This window comes from Myotis lucifugus, unplaced genomic scaffold (assembly GCF_000147115.1).
Source record: "Myotis lucifugus unplaced genomic scaffold, Myoluc2.0 scaffold_25, whole genome shotgun sequence".
Lineage (NCBI taxonomy): Eukaryota > Metazoa > Chordata > Mammalia > Chiroptera > Vespertilionidae > Myotis > Myotis lucifugus.
The window spans coordinates 9,793,146-9,817,404 of record NW_005871073.1 but is presented as its reverse complement, the minus strand read 5'-3'; the positions used below and the strand labels follow the sequence as shown (position 1 = coordinate 9,817,404).

At 42.6% G+C, this 24,259-nt stretch overlaps 1 protein-coding gene across 1 annotated transcript in view; it reads left to right on the top strand.

Moving 5' to 3' along the window:
• Positions 1–24,259, top strand: part of LOC102440467 (uricase) — a 32,034-nt gene that overhangs the window by 5,030 nt on the left and 2,745 nt on the right. Inside the window, exons 2-7 of the mRNA XM_006086137.3 lie at positions 5,882–6,100; positions 11,819–11,935; positions 12,033–12,111; positions 19,227–19,410; positions 20,958–21,081; positions 23,251–23,334. Of these exons, the coding sequence (XP_006086199.2) occupies positions 5,882–6,100; positions 11,819–11,935; positions 12,033–12,111; positions 19,227–19,410; positions 20,958–21,081; positions 23,251–23,334 (807 nt within the window). The remainder of the gene's footprint in view (positions 1–5,881; positions 6,101–11,818; positions 11,936–12,032; positions 12,112–19,226; positions 19,411–20,957; positions 21,082–23,250; positions 23,335–24,259) is intronic.

Below are 24,259 nucleotides of genomic sequence, written 5' to 3'. Positions count from 1 at the left end.
ACCAAATTACAAGGTTTTTGTGAGGAATAGATAAGATACTGTAGGTCTCATTGGGTGGAAAATTTAAACATGATGCAGAAATATAGGTTTCTGCAATAGCATGGCCATCCCCCCTCCTGTTAGGGTCAGAATGCTTTTTTTCCTGTTCCTAATGAGTGTAGGGGCTTGCCAGCAAGGGATGTAGGGACTCTGAGGTAGTGGGTAAGGGCATGGCATCTGGAGCCAAATGGGCTGGGTTCTCCTCCTGTTCTGTCACCTAGTAACTGTTTGACCGTGGCAGATTACCCAACCCTAGTGTCTTCCTTTGTCAAACTTGGATAATATAACTACTTTATAGGTTGTTGTTTTTTAAATAATTAAATGAAGTAATATATGCAAAGTTCCTGATGCATATCAAACTCTCACTAAATGGTTGCTAGCATTATTTTTATTTTCAAGACTTATACATTAGGAACAAAATATCTTGTTGTTGTTAAAAATATCAATGGATATTTTCCCATTGATTTTTAGAGAGAGTGGAAAGGCAGGGGAGAGACAGAAAGAGAGAAACATCGATGTGAGCGAGACACATCAATTGGTTGCCTCCTGCATGTGCCCCAACCAGGGCTGGGGATCAAGCCTGCAACCAAGGTACGTGCCCTCAACCAGAATTGAACCCATGACCCTTCAGTTTGCAGGCCAACTCTCTATCCACTGAGCCAAACCAGCTAGGGTGAGATATCTTTTAGTGTATGCATTTCAGTAAAGTTTTCTTAACTGCCTTTTTGGAGGTCTTCATCAATTCTTTGTTTGTGGGGCATCCTGCCCCCAATTCTAGAGACACCTCAGGACCCTGATCCAGTTCCCTCCCCTAAGGCCCCTGGAGAGGCTGGCAAGAAAATGAGCATTTCCCCTGGCATTTAGTGACGACTCTCTCTTCTTTGGTAGTAGGCAGGAGTATGAAAATAATGGAGCGTCTGTAAATGGAGTCTCTTCATTAAGCAGCAGGTCACCCTTTCTCGCTACCATATTAAGTGTATACATTATACTGTTCCTGGAAACATCTGCTTGACAAACCCCTCTAGGGTCACCCTTTGAACATAACGCAGGGCACATCTTCCCTTGATGGCAAAAATAAACTACTCTACAGCCTATAGCCACATGACATTTTCCACTAGATATCAATATTTTCCCATGTGACATTTAGGAGATCCTAGGCAACCAAAAAAATACCAGCTGCCTCTGCGGTTGTTATGCATCATTACTGCTCTTCTCGTTCCATATTGTTAGAATTCACCTAAGTGATATTAATATTGTTCATTGGAGTGCTCCTTTCTCTTATGTTAGTTCAGGATTTTCTTCCGAAGTCCTTTTGTTCACAAATGTGCAAGAAAATAGCCAGGCAAGGGGGCAAACCTGCGCAGAGAACTGGAAGAACTTCTCCGTCACATTCCAGAGGCTGTCTCCATGCAGAGTTCTTCCAGTTATCACAGCACAACTACAGCTGAATTGATATTCACACTTGGGTGATGGGTCCTAAATAGCTAGCCCTTTTGTATTCCTCTCTGTTATGGAGGGTAGAGATGCTGCTCTTGAAAGAAAATTCTAGTTATTTTAAAATTTACATTTGTAAAAGTTTTACCTCATCATTCCTAATATTTTTCTGCCTCAAATCCATCCATGAGGCCCTGTAGAGGTTAACAGATTCCAGGCTAAGACCCCTTACCAGTGGTTCTCAACCTTCTGGCCCTTTAAATACAGTTCCTCATGTTGTGACCCAACCATAAAATTATTTTCGTTGCTACTTCATAACTGTAATGTTGCTACTGTTATGAATCGTAATGTAAATATCTGATATGCAGGATGGTCTTAGGCGACCCCTGTGAAAGGGTCGTTTGACCGCCAAAGGGGTCGCGACTCACAGGTTGAGAACCGATACCTTAGACTGTAGTGACAGCCTCCATCACTTTCAATATGACTTGGGAATGAGAGAAAACTCACTATCTCATTACAAAAGTGAAACTTCATATGATTTACTTAAAATCTCTGAGAGTTTCCTCCAACATTACTTGCGGGCAAATAATGAGTCTCCATCTTTTTGTATTTCAAAAGATGTCTAAGAAAAGGGGATTTTTCTCATGTGGAGCCAGGAAAAGATTTACTCCTGCTGATATTTTTTCCAGAGTGTTTCTCTAGGAAATCGAGTCCTTTTGTAACCATGTCCTCAAGCCACACAGCCTGGGGCAGGATGTCCTAGCAGAAGTATGAAGGCTGACTCAGGCCTCATCACAGCAGCAGTCTTTGATTTTCGCCACCCGGGTTCTGGATCGGTGTGCAGTCTGGGAATTTATTGTTAACAGTAACCATGGGACCCTTTGATGCAGACATTTGAAATAGAATTATTATTTATCAATGATAACTATAGCTAACATTTATTGAACACTTACTATTTGCCAGACACTTTTCTAAGTACTTGATGTTTTTTCTTATGTAATCCTCACAGCAATCCTAAGAAATGTGCACTGCTATTATTCCCATTTTATAGATGGAGAAATTTGCCTCCATTCACAGAGCTACTAGGTAGCAGGACAAAGATCCACACCGGGCCTGCCTGACTCCAGAGCCCAGAGCCCACGCTCTCAGCCCCTGACCACGCGCCAGATGAGAGCGGCCTTTGCATTTTACTGTGCAGCGGTCTCGGATGTGGATCTCTGCGCCATACTGGGCATGAGGCACGGCAGGTTCTGGCCCTTCTGATTTCTCTGACTATGGAAGTGAGGAAGCCTTAATAAAAAGAACAACGTCAGCTGTGGTCCAGGCTATCGCCCGTGTTGTCAGGTCCTGCTGAGAGACCCTTGGGTGTTCCTGTTCCATTCTGTTCCAGCCTCAGAAGGTTGTGTCCTTTTTATTCGGACTCATTGCTCGGCAAGCTTGATTACTCCAGCCTTGCTCGGTGCCGAGGCCTAGTCAGGAGCTTGCTAAGGACCACTGACCTCTCTCGTGTGTGACACGCATGAACTCTGGGACGGCTGCGCTGTGCTGGAGCGCTCGGTCTTGTTAGCAATGCGAACACTTTGTGCTGCATCGCTGACTCTGTCTACACCCAGCTCTGCCCTTCCTGGGCCTTTGTTCTCTGGCCAGCTGTGCCTGTGATCTCCAGGCTGTGGTGATCAGAGGCAAGAAGGGGCCTTCCCCACCTTCCCAGGAAGAGGAACTTCCTGATTGAGCTAAAGCAGCTCTTCCTGCATTGAAATCTTTGGGATATTTTCATGAACTATTCTGTGTCACCACACAGGGGTGGAGGTGGTGGTGCACCATTCATTCATTCAAGACACATTTATTAAGCACTTTATTAAGTACCTCTTCATGTTCCAGGCACTGTGCGGAGCACTGGGGTTGCCATAACAACTAAGATAAAAATTGTTCCTGCTTCCATAATTTACCATTCCTGAAGAAATCAGACACAAAATGAGGCAATTGCAATACAATTGGACAAAATAACTATATTGAGAGCGCACTGAAGGGCACCTACTCCAGACCTGAGGTGCTGGGGCACATTACCGGGAGAAGTGACATCTGAGATTGAAGGACGCCTAGAAGAAGTTAGGCAGGTGAAGAGGTTGGTAGTTGGGTAGTGAGGAAGGGAAGGAGTGTTCAAGAAAGAAAGAATGGCAAATTCAAAGGTCTACAGGCTGAAAAGCATGCAGAGCCTAGGCAACCACAGTCAGCTCAGGACAGCGAAGCAGTTCAAAATAGTGTGGCAAGACATGAAGCTGGAGAGATGAGCAGGCTGGGGCTAGGAAGAGTGGCTGTCATTTAATCTTTATGTATATCACTTAGGGACCACTTGCTTTCACAGACTAACCTACTGTACCTTGAGGATTTTGTGGCAGAGGATGGAACTGAGGAATAACATTTGTTGAGTCTTACTGTGCACTGGGGACAATGGATAATTTCAGAGACTTTGGTTCTGGATCCCAGCCCATATCATCCAAGGGCCCCAAGCCAGCCAAGGGCCTCTCTCCCCCAGGTAGAATCTCTTGTTGCTCAAGGCACATCAGAGTCTTTCTTAGCTGCTACCAATAGTGCTCTCCACTCCAAAGACTGGGCCTTCTCAAGGTCCCCTTGGCTCTCTCTGCTGCTGCTGTGCCCACAGCCAGGCCGGATGTGACCACTATTATTAGGGTTGACCTCTCTGCATCGCTAGGTACTAGGAACTGAACCAAGTCTTTCACACTCATCAGCAACCCTACAAGAAGGAGTGTCTATCTTCATTGGTACAAATGGAAACGCTGAGGCTCAGAGACATCAAATTATTTGTCACAAGCTACAAAGCTATACTAGTAAGTAGGAAGGCAGCATTTGGGCCTGCTCTGATTCCAAAGCCATTATAACTATACAACATGCCCCTTTCCCTGTCACTATTATAGTTCTCATTAGGATCCCTTAAGTCTGCTCCTTCTGTTTTCTTATTGGTCCTGTTTTTGAATTATAAGTCTCCCAACGATTGGGTCAGAGGCTTTTGAGAGGTCTCTCCAAGAGTTGTCCCTTCAATGTGTCCTTCCCACAGAGAAAGGATTGAATTCAGACACCACGCATTTTTAGGGTTTATCCCCAAGATTTAAGACAGCCTCCCATCTCATTGTGACTAAGAACATTACAATAATTTCTGATGTTGGCTAGAATTTTAAAAACTTTCCCAGGGGACCTGGTGATTTTTTATGCAAACATTTGTAGGCAGCCCTGGGGTTTCTCAGCATATCACCTATGTGCCATGAGCAGGCCAGTTTCCTTCCCTGTGCCCTTCCCCACATTCTCACTGAATGTTGTTTTTGATTTACTTTTGTCCCCTTCTTTCATTAAAATTTTAATGTGCAATTTCAATGCTGAAAAAAAAATGTTTTTTTGTTCCTCTGCTCCCTCCTGCCTCTCCTCTCAAACACCAATAAAGCCCAGGAACACGTCCTGTGGAACCCAGCAGTGGAGACGGACGTATTAGCTAGTGAGGGCTCCAGCTTCAGACAAGAGTACTAATGACTCAATCACGAAGCTTTTATTAAGTGTCTCTTTGCTAAAGCGTAGCTTTCCCTGCGTCAGATGGCCCTGGCTCCGCACTCCTGAAGGTAATCTGGACCCTGCCACTAATTACCCTGCTTCCTGCCAGCAGGTGGAAGAATCAATTTTCAAATTGTTTTTATTGATCACAGGACATTTTCTCCAGAATATCACTCTCTATAAAAAAGGGAATACAATTATTTCCAGTTCACATAGTCAAAGCATTTTATACAAGAAAGGCTGTTTATGTAGTGGTTAGGAGTACATAACCTGAGTGTGAGTGCTTGGCTCTATCCTTTACTAGCTGTGTGTAGGGGGGCAAGTTGCTTAAACTTTTGGAACCTCAGTTTCTCCCTCTGTAAAATGGTAATAATACTAGTTCTCAAAGCTGTTATAAGGATTACCTTCGCAGGGATTAAATAAAACAGAGTCGTTTAGCCCATGAAGTACAGTTATTATTATTACTTATTATTATCAAGAAAGCCATCTACCTGTGTTCAGGCCAATCTGATATAGTTTCATTGGTTACTTGTGATTCTCCTTTCTCCCTTCTTCTTCAAAAGTAAGACATGACCTTGCTTTCAAGAATACTCTGATTATTACAATTATAGTAATTCCTCACTTAACATTGATAGGTTCTTGGAACTACAGTGAAAAACATTATTATGTAACCAGTTTTACCACAGGCTAATTGATATAAATAAAAGTTAAGCTAGTATGGCATCTGATCAATTATACCAGAACGAGGACCTGCTGTATATGACACAATTAAGGCTTAGATTAGACAAATTTCAATTGACCTTTTGCTTTCACTTAGCCTTTATCAACAACTATGTTTTCATTGCAGAACAATGAGGTGGAGTTTGTCCGCACTGGCTACGGGAAGGATATGGTAAAAGTTCTCCGTATTCAGCGAGATGGAAAATTTCACAGCATTAAAGAGGTGGCAACTTCGGTGCAACTTACTCTGAGCTCCAAAAAAGATTATCTACATGGAGATAATTCAGACATCATCCCTACAGACACCATCAAGAACACAGTTCACGTCTTGGCAAAGTTCAAAGGAGTATGTGTTATTATTCTTAGATGCTGCCAATTATGATGCAGAATTCACTATTCTATAACGTAATGATATTGCTTGCTTATTTCAAGTTCCCTTTGCTTTTAAACCTTATTTTTACATTTAAGCCATTAAAAAAAGTTTTCTTTTCCATTCTAAAGTTTCCAGTCTTACAGAAAAGCTTAGTTGTTTTTGTTTGTTTGTTTTAAATTCACCTCTTTGTTCTCTTTTCTTGGATCTCAACACTTATAACACCTTTTAGATAGAGAATCCTATTAAAGAATTTTATGTTTATCTCTTGATTAGGACCATGACAAATAAAGGTCCTGAGAGCGTTTCAGATCATAAATTTACACATTTTTGTCATGCATTTCTTTGAGTCTAATTATTTATTTTTTTCCTCTTAAAATTTATAGAAGAAAATACCATTTCTCTTGTTGGTGTTGCTATAAAAGAAAATCTTAAGTACACACTTTGAAATATATTTGTCCAACTTTTAATGCTTTCCTGGTCTTCCTATTTCCATGACCATTTAGTATCCATATATGGCAGCAATTATACTCTTCCAAAGGGCATTGGAACTGATAGAGTCTGATATGTTAGCACTTTCACCTCAAGTTTCTTTAAGTATGAGTGAAGCTGTGCTGGTCCACCAGCAGATTTCTGGGCAATTCAAGAAAAATTTTTTTATTTGCTAAGAAGCCTAAAAAGACAAGAAATGTAGATAGGAAAGCTTCTTTTCTCGTGCTTTTTGGGATGAAATCCACACCCATGAAATGAACAAATTTAACTGAAATACAAATTCTGCAAGGCATATCTCCACTCTTTCTAATCTTCCTCTTGCTAATCAGAATGGCCCACAAGCACAGACATGGCTATGGACAAAGGCATTGCTCTCTTAAAAACATAAATTGAAAACAGGTTTTTGTACTGCACCAAAAAAGAGAGCTGGGTAGCACAGATTCTTACATTTTCTGTACTGGGTGAGAGGTGAAGAGAAGTAAAGGAATGAATCTGGATGTTTGAACACCAAATTAATTCATCTTAGATAAAATGATCGTATAATTTTTTATCCAAACCAGAACACATTTTTCCTATTTTTTAAATTGAAATATAATGGACATACAACATACATTAGTTTTAGGTATACACCATAATGGTTTGATATTTGCCTTTATTGCAAAATGTTCACCACAATAAGTCTAGTTAACATCCATCACCATGCATAGTTGCAGAATTGTTTTTCTTGTGATAACTTTTAAGATTTCCTCTCTTAGCCACTTTCAAATATGCAGTATAGTCTTACTAACTGTAGTCTCCATGCTGCACATTACATCCCCATGATTTATTTATTTTACAACTGGAAGTTTGTACCTTTTGAATCCTTTTATTTATTTGACTTCTCACCCCTGACCCCTCACCTCTGGCAACCACCAATCTGTTCTCTGTATCTGTGGGCTTGGTTTTATTAGTTTGTTTTGAGTTTGTTTTACATTCTACATATAAGTGAGATCATAGAGTGTTTTTCTTTCTCTGTTTGACTTATTTCACTTAGCATAATGCCCTCAAGTTCTATCCATGTTTTTGCAAATGGCAAAATTTCATTCTTTTAATGGCTGAATAATATTCCATTATATCAGCGGTTCTCAACCTGTGGGTCGGGACCCCTTTGGCAGTCGAACGACACTTTCACAGGGGTCGCCTAAGACCATCCTGCATATCAGATATTTACATTATGATTCATAACAGTAGCAACATTACAGTTATGAAGTAGCAACGAAAATAATTTTATGGTTGGGTCACAACATGAGGAACTGTATTTAGAGGGCCAGAAGGTTGAGAATCACTGCATTATATATATCACATTTTCTTTATCCATTCATCCAGTGATGAACACTTAGGTCATTTCCATATTTTGACTACTGTAATGATGCTGCAATGAACATGGGGGTGTATGTATCTTTTCAAGTTAGTCCTTTCATTTTCCAAATCAGGACACTTTTGAGAGTGGAATGGGATGCTATTAATAATTATTCTAGGACAACAGGTAGAATATGTCTCAAAAATGTCAGATTTATCCTGGGGAAACCTGTATAAATAGTCCACCTTAATTATAGGAAAGCCCTAAATAATCTGTAGATTATGATAACACCATCAAACATTGCCTGGAGATTAATATGAAGAATTTGTGTGGAAGTGAGGAGCTGCTTTATGAGGGTGAAGAGCTGGGGATGGTCAACAGAAAGCCTGTTTGCAAGGCAAAGACAGCTGAAGTGACCCTTCATTAACATTTTTCCTCCTTGGAGGCCTATTTGCCAGCCTCATAGAGACCAGAGTGTTTTGGAGTATAATTTACCTGGTGTAGGTGATGGCAAGCTCATTGCGAGAAGCATCTGAATAAGTTACTTTTGCTCACCTACTGATTGACACATGTGCTACAAAGCAGGTTTCTTAAAAAAAATGATAGTCTCACTTGGTGATGGTGATTTATCAATTACACTTAGGAACCCTTGTGAAAAATTGGAATAACAACCAATTCAGCTCTCAAGATTCTTTCTAATTTTACACTTCTTTGTCTCTAGATAACACTTGATTCAAAAGGGAGATCCATGGATATTAAAAATTATTTTTAAGTGGGACAAGTATTTCTGATCACTAGCATTTTATTTCTTTAAAAAAATTTTTTTTTAAATCTTTATTGTTGAGATTATACAGATGTCCCTTTTTTTCTCCCTATTCCTCCACTCCACCTGGGTTCTGCCCCACCCCAGGTTTTTGCCACCCTATTGTCTGTGTTCATAGATAATGCATATCTATATATATAAAAGGCTAAGTGACTGTCCAACTGTCTGACCATCTGACTGTCTGGTAGATATGACATGCACTGACCACCCGGGACAGATGCTCAACGCAGGAGCTGCTGAGCTGTGGTGATTTGGCAGTGGTGGTTCTCGGGTGATGCATCCTGGAACCAGAGAGGAGGGGGCCCGATTCCTCATGGGGCTGTGCGATTCCACCTTTGGCCATGGGTTATGTTGTTGCTGGGGCACTGTCGGTCCCGAATCTAGTTTACTGTGGAGCTGCAGTGACTGCAGATGCCCTTTGAGCCACGGTGCCACCCAGGTACGGTCAGCCTGGGAGGGACCATGGGAGGTTGGCTCCAGGGCATGTCCAGCCCATCTTGCTCAGTCCCACCCCACCGGCCACCTTCTAATTAATATCTTTTCAATGTACACAAATTCATGCACTGGGCCACTAGTATACACATAAGATCTTTGTTTAATTTCTTCCTGCCCACCATCCTTCTTTCCCTCTGAGAATCATCAGTCTATTCTATTTCTATGCCTCCGATTCTATTTTATTCACCAGTTTATTCTGTTCATTAGATTTTGCATTTGTTTATTCTGATTTTTAGATTCAATTGTTGATAGATATGTACTTGTTGCCATTTTGTTGTTCATATTTTTTATCTTTATCTTTTTCTTCTTCTTCCTCTTCTTAAAGAATACCCTTCAGCATTTCATATAATACTGGTTTGGTGGTAATGAACTCCTTACTATTTTTTTTTTGTCTGTGAAGCTCTTTATCTGACCTTCAATTCTAAATGACAGCTTTGCTGGGTAGAGTAATCTTGGTTGTAGGTCCTTGCTATTAATCACTTTGAATATTTCTTGCCACTTCCTTCTGGCCTGCATAGTTTCTGTTGAGAAATCAGCTGACAGTCATATGGGCAATCCCTTGTAGGTAACTAATTGCTTTTCTCTTGCTGCTTTTAAGATTTTCTCTTTGTCTTTAGCCCTTGGCATTTTAATTATGATGTGTCTTGGTGTGGTCCTCTTTGGGTTCCTTTTGTTTGGGATTCTCTGTGGTTCCTGGACTTTTAAGTCTATTTCTTTCACCAGGTAGGGGAAGTTTCCTGTCATTATTTCTTCAAATATATTTTCAATATCTTGCTCTCTCCCTTCTTGCACCCCCATAATGTGTATGTTGGTATGCTTGAAGTTGTCCCAGAGGCTCTTTACACTATCTTCATAGTTTGGATTCTTTTTTTTCTTTTTTCTCTTCTGGTTGGGTGTTTTTGCTTCCTCATATTTCAAATTGATTTGATTCTCAGGATCCTCTAGTCTACTGTTGAATTCTTGTATATTATTCTTTATTTCAATTAGTGTATGCTTAATTTCTGACTTGTCCTTTTCCATTTTTTGGCATTCTCACTAAGACCCTTAAAAGTCTCACTAAGTTCCTTGGAGGTCTCTAAAAGATTCTTGAGTAACCTTATAACTGTGATTTTGAACTCTATATCCAGTAGTTTGCTTTCTTCCATTTCTTCCATTTGTGACATGTTTCTTTGTCTCTGCATTTTTGCTGCTTCTCTGTGTTTATTTCTATGTATTGGGTAGAGCTGCTATGTCTCCTTGAGTTGATAGAGTGGCCTTGTGTAGTAGGTGTCCTATAGGGCCCAGTGGCTCAGCCACCCCAATCACCTGAGGTGGACACTCTTGGTGCACCCCTTTATGGGCTGTGTGCACAGTCTTATTGTAGTTGAGGCTTGATTGCTGTTGGTATCACTGGGAGGAATTGACTTCCAGGCCAATTGGCTATAAGGGCCAGCTGTGACTACAGAGGGAGAGCTGCTGTGCGGGAAACACCCTATGGAGCAGGACTTGCTTCAGTGGGGCTTTGGTGTTCACTGAGTCTGTCCCTTGAGTATGTTATTTATGGATGTGTAGAGTTGTAATCTGGTATGATCTGACACTGGGTACACTGGCTTTTGAGTCTCCAGAGAGGAGTAAAGGCAGCCAATGCCTGGGGCCACACAGCAGGAGCTATAGAGAGATCTGCAGATTCCTTTTCTTTGTATCAGGTTTGGAAGTGCCCAGATGAGGCCCATCTGTGAAGCAAGGCAGGTGGGTGCTGTTGCCGGGTCTTGGGCCATTTATTGATAGGTTTGGGGCTCCCTGACCAATTGCAGTTTGTTTGACAGATTTTAGCCTGAGCAAGGACAGGCTATTCATATGCAAAATCCACTGCACACAGGTTGGGTGCGGCTAGAAATTGGATGAGGCGGGTCTCAGGGAATCACCAGGGTGGAGCAAACAGAAATGGCTGTCAGTCAGCCCTGTGACTGGGGACGTCCCAGCATAAGAACAATGATCCCTGCAAGTACCTAGTCTGGGAGAACACCACCCCCAAGTTCCTGCCCTGATGCCAGATAATCCAGTTCCTCCTTGTATGTGTCTGTGTCCTGAGAGCCTTGCCCTGGCGCTGGAGCTCAGAGGAAGTGGGACCTTGAAGGTTCAATTTGTCTGCCAACATTTTAGGAGGAGCAGCTGGGTCTCCAGCAGCATCTGTGTCAGTGAGCCCCAATCTGCACTGGTTTTTATAGCCGTAGTTACGGGGACTTCTTTTCCCAGCTCTGGGACCCTGGGCTGGGCATCTCTTGTGGGGCTGGGACCCCTTGCTCCTCTGGGTGGCCTCCGCAGAGACAATCTCTCACCTAATTAAAAAAGTGGCGCACGTGGGTGCTGGACCAGCCTGTTCCATGCCTCCACACCTCCTACCAGTCTCTGTGTTCTTTCTTTTTTACCTCTTTAGTTGTAGGACTTTCATTCAGCCAGCTTCCTGATGGTTCTGGATAATGGTTGTTCTGTATCTTATTTGTAATTTTGTGGGAGGCCTATGCCACCATCTTGTTTCTCACCCCCATTTTGTTTCTTTTTACAGATCAAAAGCATAGAAACGTTTGCTATGAATATCTGTGAACATTTCCTTTCTTCTTTTAACCATGTCATCAGAGCTCAAGTCTACGTGGAAGAAGTCCCTTGGAAGCGTTTTGAAAAGGTTACTTTACTTATTTGTGCTCTCAGTTTAATTAAAGAAATTGGCTTTATGACATGCTGAAATTTTATTGGAAACAATGTTGGTTTCTAATTTTCAGAATGGAGCTAAGCATGTCCATGCATTTATTCATACTCCCACTGGAACGCACTTCTGTGAGGTTGAACAGATGAGGAGTGGTGAGAAAATATTTTTCATGTTTTGATTCTGCTATAGCAATTTCAGGTTTCTTTTCTCCTAAGTTATTCTGTTTAGTAGGAAACTGTAGAGAATTTTGAAGGCTTTTTAATCTGAGATAGGAATGAGCATTGTGACTTTAAATTATATTTTAAAACGATCTACTTTTTTTCTTAAAAATGAAAAATGAAATAATAGCTTTTGCAACAAATCTGGGAGTTAAATGGAGTGGATTGTTTTTATTACCAGGTTTTGAGGTAAGGAAAAAAGGCCCAAGCTGACAAACCCCCAAATTTCTGATCTTTCTGACCAGGACTTTAAATATCATACTGTGCTTTAATTATAATAAGTATTATAGGAAATAGCTAGTAAATAACAATCAAGTTTCCCTGACACATTATTTGCGTACTATTACTATAAAAATGAACCTCACTTAAAATAGCAATGACAATTATATAATCCTTAAGAAATTTTAAAATTAATGGTGGAACATAATTACAATAACCCCAGGCCTGAAAGTAGCACATAGCACTTCTACTTAAGAGCAGCCAATCACACAGCCTCACCTAACTGCAAAGGGAGGCTGGGAAAAGTAGTCTAGCCAGGTACCCAGGAGGAAGAGGAAGTAGATTTAGTGAACAGCTAGCAGTCTCTGCCACTGGAAGGTGAAAAGAAGACTGAAGAGGAACTGTGCAGTTTGGCAAATAGAACATTGGTGACTTCTATAAAGAATATGTTAGCAGAGCCCTGGAGTTGGAAGTGGGGTGGTCAAGTATAAGGTTCTTCTGATCATAATAAGAAACCGGCTGCTCTTCACACCCTTGTTCTTTCTAGGAATTTCTAGGAGTTATCATCAGCCTGAATTGTAGTCACCCGGGTGCTGTAAGGTGGAAAAACTAGTCACCATAATTAGGCCAGAGCTTTTTCTTTCTGCAGAAAGCTAAAGAGCTACAGGGTACTACGATCACTGTGGCAGTATTCCCAGAAGCTCAGCCTGACTCATCTGGAATCCAGTGCCTCTCCAATATGCCCTTGGGCTAGAGGGATCAGGGGAGGGCAAGAAGCATCAGTTGCCTCCAAGAGTAGGCAGTATGTATGTGCACACATATGTGAGTGCGCACACATATCTTCCAGTGTTGTGTGTATGAAGATGACATTTGTACTTTGTACCTCTTTGGAGAGTAAGGATCTGGTGCTCTTTGGGCAGCAGATTTTAATTCTTCATTTGTTTATTATCTAAGAGTTGAAACTGTGAGTTGAGCCAATATACAATTATTGTCATAAGAAATGCCCTTGTGTAGGCTTAACTGAAGAAAATAATCATTTTACACACACACACACACACACACACACACACACACACACCAATCCAGAGTGAAGGCTGTTGTTATAAACCCCTAAGTAGGGCTTTTGGTGGGGGGCTGGCTAGGTTGGTGAGAATTCTGCCCCCTCAAACACATGCACTTAATCACACATTCAGCCATGCAACTCCCAAATGGGACTTTTCCCAGCAGAATATGTAACTGGGTTTCTCTTAGTGGACTGGATTCATTCTTATCAATTGAGCAAACATTTATAGAAAGCCTACTGACTCTCAAGCACTGTTTTGGGCCCTGACAATTGCTGTCAAACTCCCATTGCATCAGTTAGTGTACTTTAGGCTGACTCAAAGTCTGCTAGTTCCATGGGAGAATCTGGAAGAGTGAAAGAAATTTGTTCACCGTGGGGAATGAGGACTGTTATGTTTGTGACTTCCCCAGCTCTGAGAGGAGGGCTGGACCCTGTATGTGGGGTGCAGACTGTTGGTTTAGGTGTTATATGAAACCTGGATCTTCCAAACTCTTTCTTTCATGTGTCTCTGTGAGCTCCAAGCTTAGCCATGCCTTGAAGTCACTAGGATGGTTGAGTTACTAATTTAAACTCTACTGGGCCCCAAACCTCTGCACTATTTGAATCATAACTCATCAAATTTCTCCCAATCTGACACTAATTATAAAAATTCATGGCTAAATAGAGGAATGGAAGATGCAGATGAGATTTCAACTGGCTGTGAAAAAATAGTCTATTAACATGGAAACGAGTGGGAGTAGGAAGATGGTTTTAAGGAAGGGATGATGACAGGGAAGTCCTGGAGGAGAATAGATTTAAGAGATGTCAAGCTGAGCAGACTATAGAAGTGAGATCGGACAAGTGGGAGACTCAGGCCAGAGATGGCCACTGCCAAGAAGGCTGTGTATGTCCTTTAGATATCAAGACTAAAGTGCTCTCCAGTTCATCCAAAAGAAGAGTTCTTGGCAAACCCCAGGTCTTTTAAAATCATCTTGATTATCCCCTAGTGGTACAAAAGCCCAGTTAACTTCCTTCCTCTGGGTGATGTCAGCTCTCCCCACCCAGAAGTGCACAGAGGGAGCTTTCGCTCTCCCTGCATGCACTAAATGGACTCTCAAGGCAAATGACATTTAATTGATCTTCATTTTTTTCTAGCACTTTATAAGTTTGAGGTTTTCTACTAGAATGATTTCATATAGTTTTAAAATATTCTGCTTTTAGCTATTTGTGTCCTTTTTGGAGGTGTTAAATGTGGAAGCAATTATCCTCTTCATGACAGGATTTTTTTCTTGGCTCAGTAAAGCTTTGTGCTTTGTGACACCTGATGCGTAGGTAAGGAATTGGACTTTTCTATTAATTCCCAGTGAGTGTCTTTCCCTTGGAGAACTAAAAGGGGAGGATGTATGCTTCTCTGAGAGATACACCACAATCTGTTAAGTGTGTAGGAGGACACTAAAAGCTGGAGAAGATTATATTCTAGCAAAGTGAAATGTGAAAATCTTCCTTGTGCATTACTCCATAACCATGGTAGACAGACAAAAAAATAAAAAATAGCAAAAAATTTAAAAAAGCTGATTAAGTGGTTTAATGGGAAGTAACCTAGAAAAGGACAGTCTTTGGGGGTGAATTCCTTCTTGTTAGTCTAAATTGAAATCTTTTTTAAAGTGTGTGAGGCATCACATTTTTAGTTGATGGGTCTATGAATTTGAAAGGCTCAAGTGCTTACCAGTGTTTAGGAAGCTGGGGCACTGCCAACAGAGGAGATACAATAAGCTCTCTGATTTCATCCAGAGTCTAGTGTCTGCCAAGGGAAAAAATTCACATTCAAAGAGTACAGGTTTTCTGTTGTTGTTTTTGTTCATAGAATGACGAGTGCACCGGAGTAGATGGTTTGTGTTCTGCCAAAACCGTAGCAAATAGTTAACTGTCCTTGGGAACATGAGACATTTTATTCTGTGTGAAACCGAGGCCAAAACAAATTAGAAAATGCAACTGCTTTCTCCATTTTCTTATTCTGGCAAGAAAGGAGATCATTTCAAAGTTGCCTAGCAGGAGTGACAAACCTGGAAGATGAATAAATCTCGTCCCTGGCCGGAGGTGGACAGTGACGGCACATCAGAAATAGTTTTCAGAACCCAATGAGCCTTTGTGAAACCTGGGGAATATTTACAGGTGGTAGAAGTTTTAAGAAGAAGTCAGTTCTGGCAAAATCATCATAAAAACCTTTATAGAGCATTTCTATGGGGCAGCCATTTTTCTTTACAAGTTTTTCTTAGACATCTGTCAACTAGGAAATAAGTATGCTTACCATCTCCATTTGACAGATGAGAAAATCAAGGTAGAAAGAGTTTAAGTAACTTTCTCAGGGGAACAGTGCTCATAAATTGGGGAGGAGAGGCACAGAGAGCGCTTAGATTTGAATTTAGAGATTCTGAGGCCCAAGGCTGTGGTCTCAACCATTATGCAACAGTATCCAGGAATCCTCTTATAATTAAGACCATTGGAGGATCCAAAGTTTTTTTTAATTACATGGATGCTGGCAATCAAGGCCAGCTGTTTAGGAAAAGATAAAATAGATAAAGTTTGCCTTTGGTGCTCCTTCACTTTCTCTTTATCTCCCTTCAAGGGTTCCCACTACTTTTTTAACACTACTTCTGATTGCAAACCCACTTTCATTTCTATAGGATATTTTTTAGAAGGGAATTACTATTGGAAATAGATTATAGTATTAATTTATAAAGGTTTAAAGAGTCAGTCCTTTAAGGGGTCTTTGTATTTCAATAGGACATTTTTAAGGAATAAAAAGTTTTCAAGACACATAGGGGCCACTCTAAAAATGATGTTTTACATTCCATTTCAGAACAATGGAGATGGTATTTTTTCAGTCGGGGCTGTATTAGAGGCCTCCAAAGTACACTATGGAATGGGAAGTGGCAACCCCTTTATCTCCTGGAAAGACCTCTTATTGTAAAGAAATGGAGAGAGTTAAAGGAAGGAGAAAACTTTGTGTAGATGAGAATAATCCAAAAAGGAGGAAGAGACGTATGGAATCTCAAAATGGGGTATTGATTTCAAACTCCACTTCTGCCAGTTCCTAGCCAGGTCACTATGGGCAAATGATTAGAAGTCCCCTGGGTAAAATTACTTATGTAACAGAGATGTGAGAATTCAGTAAGGTAATGAGTGAAAAAGATAACAACTAAACTCATGCTGATAGTCAAGACATTCTTAGAGGATATTGATGCCCTCTCCCTGCCACACTCTGTATTAGAGTTGTGGGTGGGGTGATCAGGAAGGGAAACGGTAAAGACCAATGGAAGAGAACTGTATAGAGAAAAAGAGACTAAGTTGTGAGACACTCATTTCTTGATGTGAATCAGACATGTTGCACTCATGCATTCACTCATTCAACAGATGCTTATTGATTACTCCTACACTTCTCTCAGATTTGGGACTTAGACTCACTTGGATCAGCTCCACATTGCATTTGAAATGCTGATTTTTCAGAACCATGTCTTCATCTAGAATCCGATAAACCCGGACAACCTAATAGCATTAAGGCATTGCTGGTATCCTTCTCTTGATTCTTCTGCAGATATAACTTCCAATGAGAACTTCAGAATCTATATATATAAAAGGCTAAGTGACTGTCCAACCAGTAGCTATGACACGCAATGACCACCAGGGGACAGATGCTCCAACCAGTATCTATGATGCATACTGACCACCAAAGGGCAGACGCTCAACACAAGATCTGCCAAGCTGTGGCGACTTGGTAGTGGTAGTTCTCTGGTGATGCACCCCAGAACCAAAGAGGAGGGAGCCCTCTCGCAATCCAGGACCCCTCAGGGGATATCAGAGAGCCAGTTTTGGCTCTATCCCTGCAGACCAGGCTGGGGGACCTCACCTGCCGGAGGGACCCTGCTCACTCCGCAGACGCCCTTCGAACTGTGGTGCCACCACAGGTGTGGCCAGCCGGGGAGGGACCATGGGAGGTCCAGTCCCACCCCACCCAGCCTGCCCTGCCGGCCACCTTCTAATTAATTTCCTTTCAATGTGCACAAATCCGTGCACCGGGGCACTAGTGTTCAATAAATATAATTTTCAGTTTTACCACATTATCTTGGAACACTCTGGTCGGAACACCTTATTTAATCGGTACATGTTTCATCAGCAGATCTACCACTAACGCCTGGCCATTGCTCTCTCTAGTAGATGCACACTTGTGGCTGGAAAATATCAAAATACAGTCATTATTCATCTACTTCTGAAACTCCACAGCTCCTGAATTAACTAAGGCGTTGATACCACACAGACGATGTAAACCATTGGATTATTAAAGCTGCCCTGGTTCGTAATTGAGGATCATGAGTTACATTCTTATTCTTCACCTAAGACCATGTAGAACATAGCGATGCCTGACACCTCCAGCCCTTGATTTATTTACTAAGCAGACCAGGAAGGTTAGATATTAATCAGGAATAACTTTAAGACTGAATAGAGGTGACCTTTGTCATCCTGCCATGGCACTGTGCTAGCGGGGATGTGTACCCAAGTGTCCCCTGAATGTCCAGCCTCACCAGACTGCACATACAAAGCAGACTATAGTGATGTTAATTCCTGAAATTTTCTGGCCTTGTAGCTCTCTCATTACAAAACTTCTGGGCCTCTCCAGTTAAACTCTCCCACCTTCTGGAAGCCTGAGGGGCTGTCTCATGTGCTCAGGGAGAAGTTGGCACCATTGGGTACAGCTTCTGCCTTGCTGGCTCTGCTCAGCATTCGCTGTGCCAGTTATCACTGCTCCTTGGGAAGAATGATGTTCTCCACAGAGCATTGTGCCTTGGGGCTTCTCAGTGTGTCACCTGAAGCCGTGGTCTCTTTAGGCTTCACCAACCTGTTGGAGCTACAGTGTGTTCCATTTAGAAAAAGAAAAAGATAATTCTTCCCTCACTAACTCTGTGCTCCACCTGCCAACTGGACCCTGAGCTAAAACTGCCTGGCACACAAGCAAACAGCTTATTCAGATTATGCCTCTCACCCCTCCACTTCCCCAATTCACCTCACAAGGTGACATCAGGGGCTGTGGGGAGAGCCACATCATCCCCTCCACTGTTTTCAGCTCTGCACTCTGTCCCCCAGGTCCTCAGGAACCAACTTTGTCCTTTCTCCTTCAGTCAAAAAACTTAGGCAGACCTATTCCTTGCATGTCATCAGCCTCATCTTCCCCGTCTCTATTTAGGCTCAGTCAGGCTTACACTGTGGTCCCTTCATGAAGTTGTCTGGCTTTGCTGAGTTCATAACCACAAGGGAACTGAGGATCTGGTGGTGACTGGTGCCATAAGTCAGTATAGACAATCCACATGAGGACTACCCCCAAACAGGGAGTCCTAGCAGCAGACAGAACTGCTTATTAAGTCATTTCAGCATGATTTTCTGTTGAAAGAGATGCAGCTAAAAAAATAGAAGGTATTTGGACTAGAAAACAACTCTACTTGTAGCTGAGAGGAAGGCATTCATTTCTGTGGGCTTCAACACAACATGGAGGCTTAGTCTCTGACCTTCAGTACTCCAAGGGCAGGAGAGGGCAGTGAGTTGTGGAATCCAGATGGAGGGAAAGACATACCATCCTCATCATTTGGATGTCAGAGGAGTCAGGGAGACAGAAAACATGGGCAGTGATGTAGTTCTCGGTATAAGCATAGTGTGCCATGTTTTAATGACCAGAATCCTCAGGGCTAGGGATCAGTAAGAAGGCACTGATCCCCTCTTACCTTTTTACTTAAAACAGGACCTCCGGTCATTCATTCAGGAATCAAAGATCTCAAGGTCTTGAAAACGACCCAGTCTGGATTTGAAGGATTTATCAAGGACCAGTTCACCACCCTCCCTGAGGTGAAGGACCGGTGCTTTGCCACCCAAGTGTACTGCAAGTGGCGCTACCGGGGCAGTGACGTGGACTTTGAGGCTACCTGGTATGAGCATGTGCTAGGGCCTAGCGCTGGCACAGGTAGTGTCTGCCCTTGTCCTTGGGGCCTGGAGTTCATGAAGTCTTCAATTTAAAGGGAGCCTTGGAGGCCACTCAATTCAACTTCCTCACTGTTCAAAATCCTTTTTGTTGGACAACAGAAAGCCAATGGTCTTACTTTGAGTTGATAAATCTGCACTTGAATCTCAGATTCTATTAGCCATGATGACCTTGAATGGACCACCCAATTTCCATGACCATCTGCTTTTCATTGATGAAATCGGTAGTTCTAAAATATGGTTGTGTTCACAGAATCACAGGGAAGGCTTGTTAGGATGTATGTCACTGGGCTCACCCCCCAAAGGTTCTGACTGTAGGTCTGAAGTGAAGCCTGATAACTTGCATTTCTAACCAACTCCCAGGTGATGCTGATACTGCTGGACCAGGGCCCCATGTTAAGAACCTCGGTATCAAGTGAGGATAATGATATTTGGCTTTACTACTTCATCGTAGATGCAGAAAGGGCTAAACTTTCTGCATCAAGGATTTTTCTAATTTTCAAACTGAAAGTCTCATGTCCCAGGAAACCTCTTGGTCCCCAGCAAACTGTGACAGTTGGTCACTCTAAGCTACACTCAAAATGAGATAACATTCACTGGAGCACTTTATAAATGATAAATGCCTTAACAATATCAAGGTATGATTAAATAATAATATCTTTACAAGCTATAATGAAGCCTCTGTACCCCCAGAGTTTACTTTTTGACCAGGCATCTCATTTCTTTGCTGAAGCTCTAATTGTTCAAAACTTCCAAGCTGTGATGAGCTGGAATCTGCCCCCGGTAGCTTGCTCCCACTGGTAACGCTTAGCTCTGCTCCTTTGATGATGTGACAGGCTGGGAAATGCTTAAAGAGAAACTCACCTCAATCTGTGTTTCCTTTTTTATTTCAAGCGTTTCCCATGGGCAGCAGCCTGATATATTTTTGTTGAAAAGAGTACAAAATTGAGCATGCCAGAGTTAGGGTGCTAGTTGGGCCTCCCACTAAAAGAAGGACTTCAAGTGGATTATTTAATTTTTAAGCTCAGATTCCTCACATATAAATTGGGGATAATAACAGCACCTGCCTCAGGTATATTAAGAGAATTCAATAAAATAATAAAATGAAATATTTAGTGCAGAGAAAAACAAAAAACAAAAAAACACCCTAAAACAACAATTCAAGGAATCAGCCATGCTGAGCAGTAAGAGTGCTGGAGTGCTTGGGAGTGCCCTTCGTGGGTTCTTCAAGCACAGAAGATTTATCCTGGAATTCCCACGGGGCCCTGGTGCCAGGTTAGGAAAATAGCCCAGTGACACCCAATATGTTTGTTGAGTGGTGTGTGTGTTTGTGTTTGTGTGTATAAGGAAATAGGAAGTGAGGTTTTTTAAATATTACAAGATATTAATCTCCTCTAAAATCAACAATAAAATTGCTTTCTGAGGGACAGGAAGCTTTATAACGCATTCCTAAAGACCACCCTATGAGTCTTCAGTTCTCTTTTCTGTGTTCTAGGGACACCGTTCGGGACATTGTCCTTGAGAAATTTGCTGGACCCCATGACAAAGGCGAGTACTCACCCTCGGTCCAGAAGACCCTCTATGACATCCAGGCGCTCTCCCTGAGCCGGGTTCCTGAGGTATGTTTTATCACTTGCCGTTCTGAGGACGGAGAGAACTTGTTGTGTCTCATGTCAACTCTGAGAAAGAGTTGAGAGTTAAAATAAGAAAGTGGGAGACACATGAAAAATGACATCTGTTGTTGTTCAAAAGCTTGTTTTAGCAAGTGAGGAGAGAGGAAAAAATGGAACAAATCTGTCCAACCTGAAAACACAGGCCAGTGCTATAGTTCTTTAGCTTTGCTGAAAATTCTTTGAGTCTTTCCATCTTGCCATATTTAAGTTTCAGGAGATCCAGAAAATGGAGGATAGATGCAGAGTGATTTTATCTATCCATCCATCCAGCCAGCCATTTGATATTATTCAATGGTTATTACGCCTCTGTCAAAGCATGAGGAATACAAAGATACATTAGACATGGTCCCTACCCTCGAAGATAACATCATCCAGTGAAAGAATCATATCAGTAAACTATATGCAATAAAGAATAAATTATTATTGAAATACAGAGGAAGGCACCTAACTCAGATACAGGGTATAGGACCATCCAGGCTTTCTGGAGGGAGAGGTGTTTGAGTTGAGTCTTAAGGAACAAGTGGGGGTTATCTGGGTTCACATTCAGAAGTGAGGGAGCAGAGTCGTATGGAGACAGGAGGCAGCGTGGAACAGTCATCTACTGCCGGGGGTCTGCCGCATGTGAAGCTCCGCGAGTGAAAGTCTTTCCATGTGCCTAGAGGTGAGGCAGGAGCTAGATCAGGAGGGCCTCTGTGGTCTTAGTGACAGTCTGTACTGTATCCTGAAAGCTCTCAGGAGCCACCCAGGGGTTTAAGCAGGGTCTGATGCCACCATATTTGCACTTGAGAAAGATCACTCTGAAAGAAGGGTAATAAATTAAAAGGATGACAGACTTCAGACAAGAACTATTGAGAGGCTGTGGCAGAAATCTAAAAAATGGGCCTGAACTGTGGCCATGAGGGGCTAGACAGGAAGAGTACTACCCTTGGACCTGGGCAAGAGGGGCTCCTGCCATGGCCCAGCACCCTGGAGGCTCGCTTCAGGCCTTCTTCTGGCTGAGCTTCTCTCCGCTGGATGAAAAGTCAGTAAGACCAAAGCAGGAGCCCGTGCATCCCCCCTAGACCATTCTCAGGATAACTGTAGCCCAGAATTTCCTGTCCAAATAACCTGAGACTAATTCCAGAGCCTGAGCAGTCTCTTCCCTAGATCCATCCTCTGGAGGGCAGATCATGCCATCTGTGTGTGTACACCCTTAGGCCTGAGAGTGGGCAAAAGTCAGATGTTTGCAGGAGGTATGAATGGGACTTGACATGTAAGCTGGGATGTCCACCCACCTGACATAAGAAAGAAGATGGGATGGACCAGGGCTGGGGACTGACTCTTCACATGCTGCCATGTCCTGGCATGGCTCTGGGAGGAGTCAGAGAACTTTAAATCTGATCCTGGCCTTCCAGGTTGCGATGAAGGTATATTTGTCAAATTAGAAAGATACAACATATTTTACAGAAAAGTTTTTTTTAGCTTGATTTATAACTTCTAAATCTTTAGACATCTGGTATGTGGGCCTCCAATTATACCCTTACCTCAGGGCCCACACATGTTAGGGAAAGGCCTGGAGCATTAGGAGTGGAATGAGGAGGGAATTAGGAGCTTGACTGGCCAGGCCCAGGAGAGTTCGATGTTGAAGAGGCCTCCCAGGTTTCTTTCTTTAAAAAAATTTTTTTTAATGATTTCAGGGGGGAAGGGAGAAGGACAGAGAGATAGAAACATCAATGAAGAGAGAGAATCATTAATTGGCTGCCTCCTGCACGTCCCCTACTGGGGATCGAAGCACAACCCCAGCATGTGCCCTGACTGGGAATTGAGGTTATAGGTTGACACTCAACCCCTGAGCCACACTGGCCAGGCAGTTTCCCAGGTTTCTGATCCAAGAAGCTCTTGCTTTTCTGAGAAGCAGGTTTTGTACGTGGAGAGGAGAAGAGTGGGCCCACCGTCTAATAATAGGACCAGGAGAGGAGAACAGTGCTGGGCAGTAGAGGACCATCAGAGGTTGTTTCAGAGATAGAGGGGGAACCTGAGTAACGGACTAGTGGGTAGGTTGGGGAGGGGGTGAGTGGTGGATGGATAGATGGATCCACAGTTGCCCAAGGTGATGTATACTATGGTGGATTCCAGATAGAAGACATGGAAATCAGCCTGCCAAACATCCACTACTTCAACATAGACATGTCCAAAATGGGACTGGTCAACAAGGACGAGGTAAGAACTTTAAAAATATTTAAAGCACATCTACCCTCCCCCCGCCCTCCTTATAAACTTGGGTTGATAATGTCACCGACCAAAACTCTTGAGAGCCATTGCTTTTGGAGTATTTATAGTTGCCGCTGACTAGAGCCCTGACTCTGGGCCTCTCACACTCTGAGGCTGGAGCACCTGGAAGTGGGTGAGTGATTATAGAGGAGGGTTGGAAGTCGCCCAGAGTGAAAGACAGAGAAAGAACAGAGTGTGCCCAGGGAAACAGCCCTGAGATCTCCTTCTCTGGAAAGTGCCACACAAGGTCACAGCTTCATTATTTTCCCATCACGAGGCGATGAGGAGAAATAAAAGGTTCCATTTTCATCTCGTCCATCATCTCTAACTTTTGATTAAGTAGTCAGTTCCGTAGCATACAATATACACAAACAAAGGATGAAAGCGTGTTTGGGTTTCTACTTGCGATCACGGAAGGCACGATGGGAAAATGCAGGTTTTGAAAGGAAAGCTAGTCTTGGAAAAAGCGCTCACCCTGGCTTATTTTTAGCCGTGGCAGACGGTTAACCAAGTCAGTGCCTCTGACTAGACAGCCCAAGGTCCCGACAGGCAACCTGTGGCAGCCAGTCCTGGGAGATCAGGACCTCCCCGCCCCCCCCCCCCAGCCCTGTTCCCTCTCGAATGGTACAGCCCTAAGCCTGACTCTTCGTAAGGAAGAGGAACAGGACATATTTTCTAAGCCTGTCTCAGGGATAAGTCAGGAGATGGAATTTAGAGGATTAGGAACAAGTCTTAGCCAGACGCCTGGTGCCAAGATCACAAGCGGCGAACAATGGCTAATCTTTTGTGTCTATGCGACTGCTTCCCATTGGTAAATGCACCTGCTTTATTCCCCCTTGAAAGAACTGGAAATGGGTTGGGGGGCCGGGCGCGG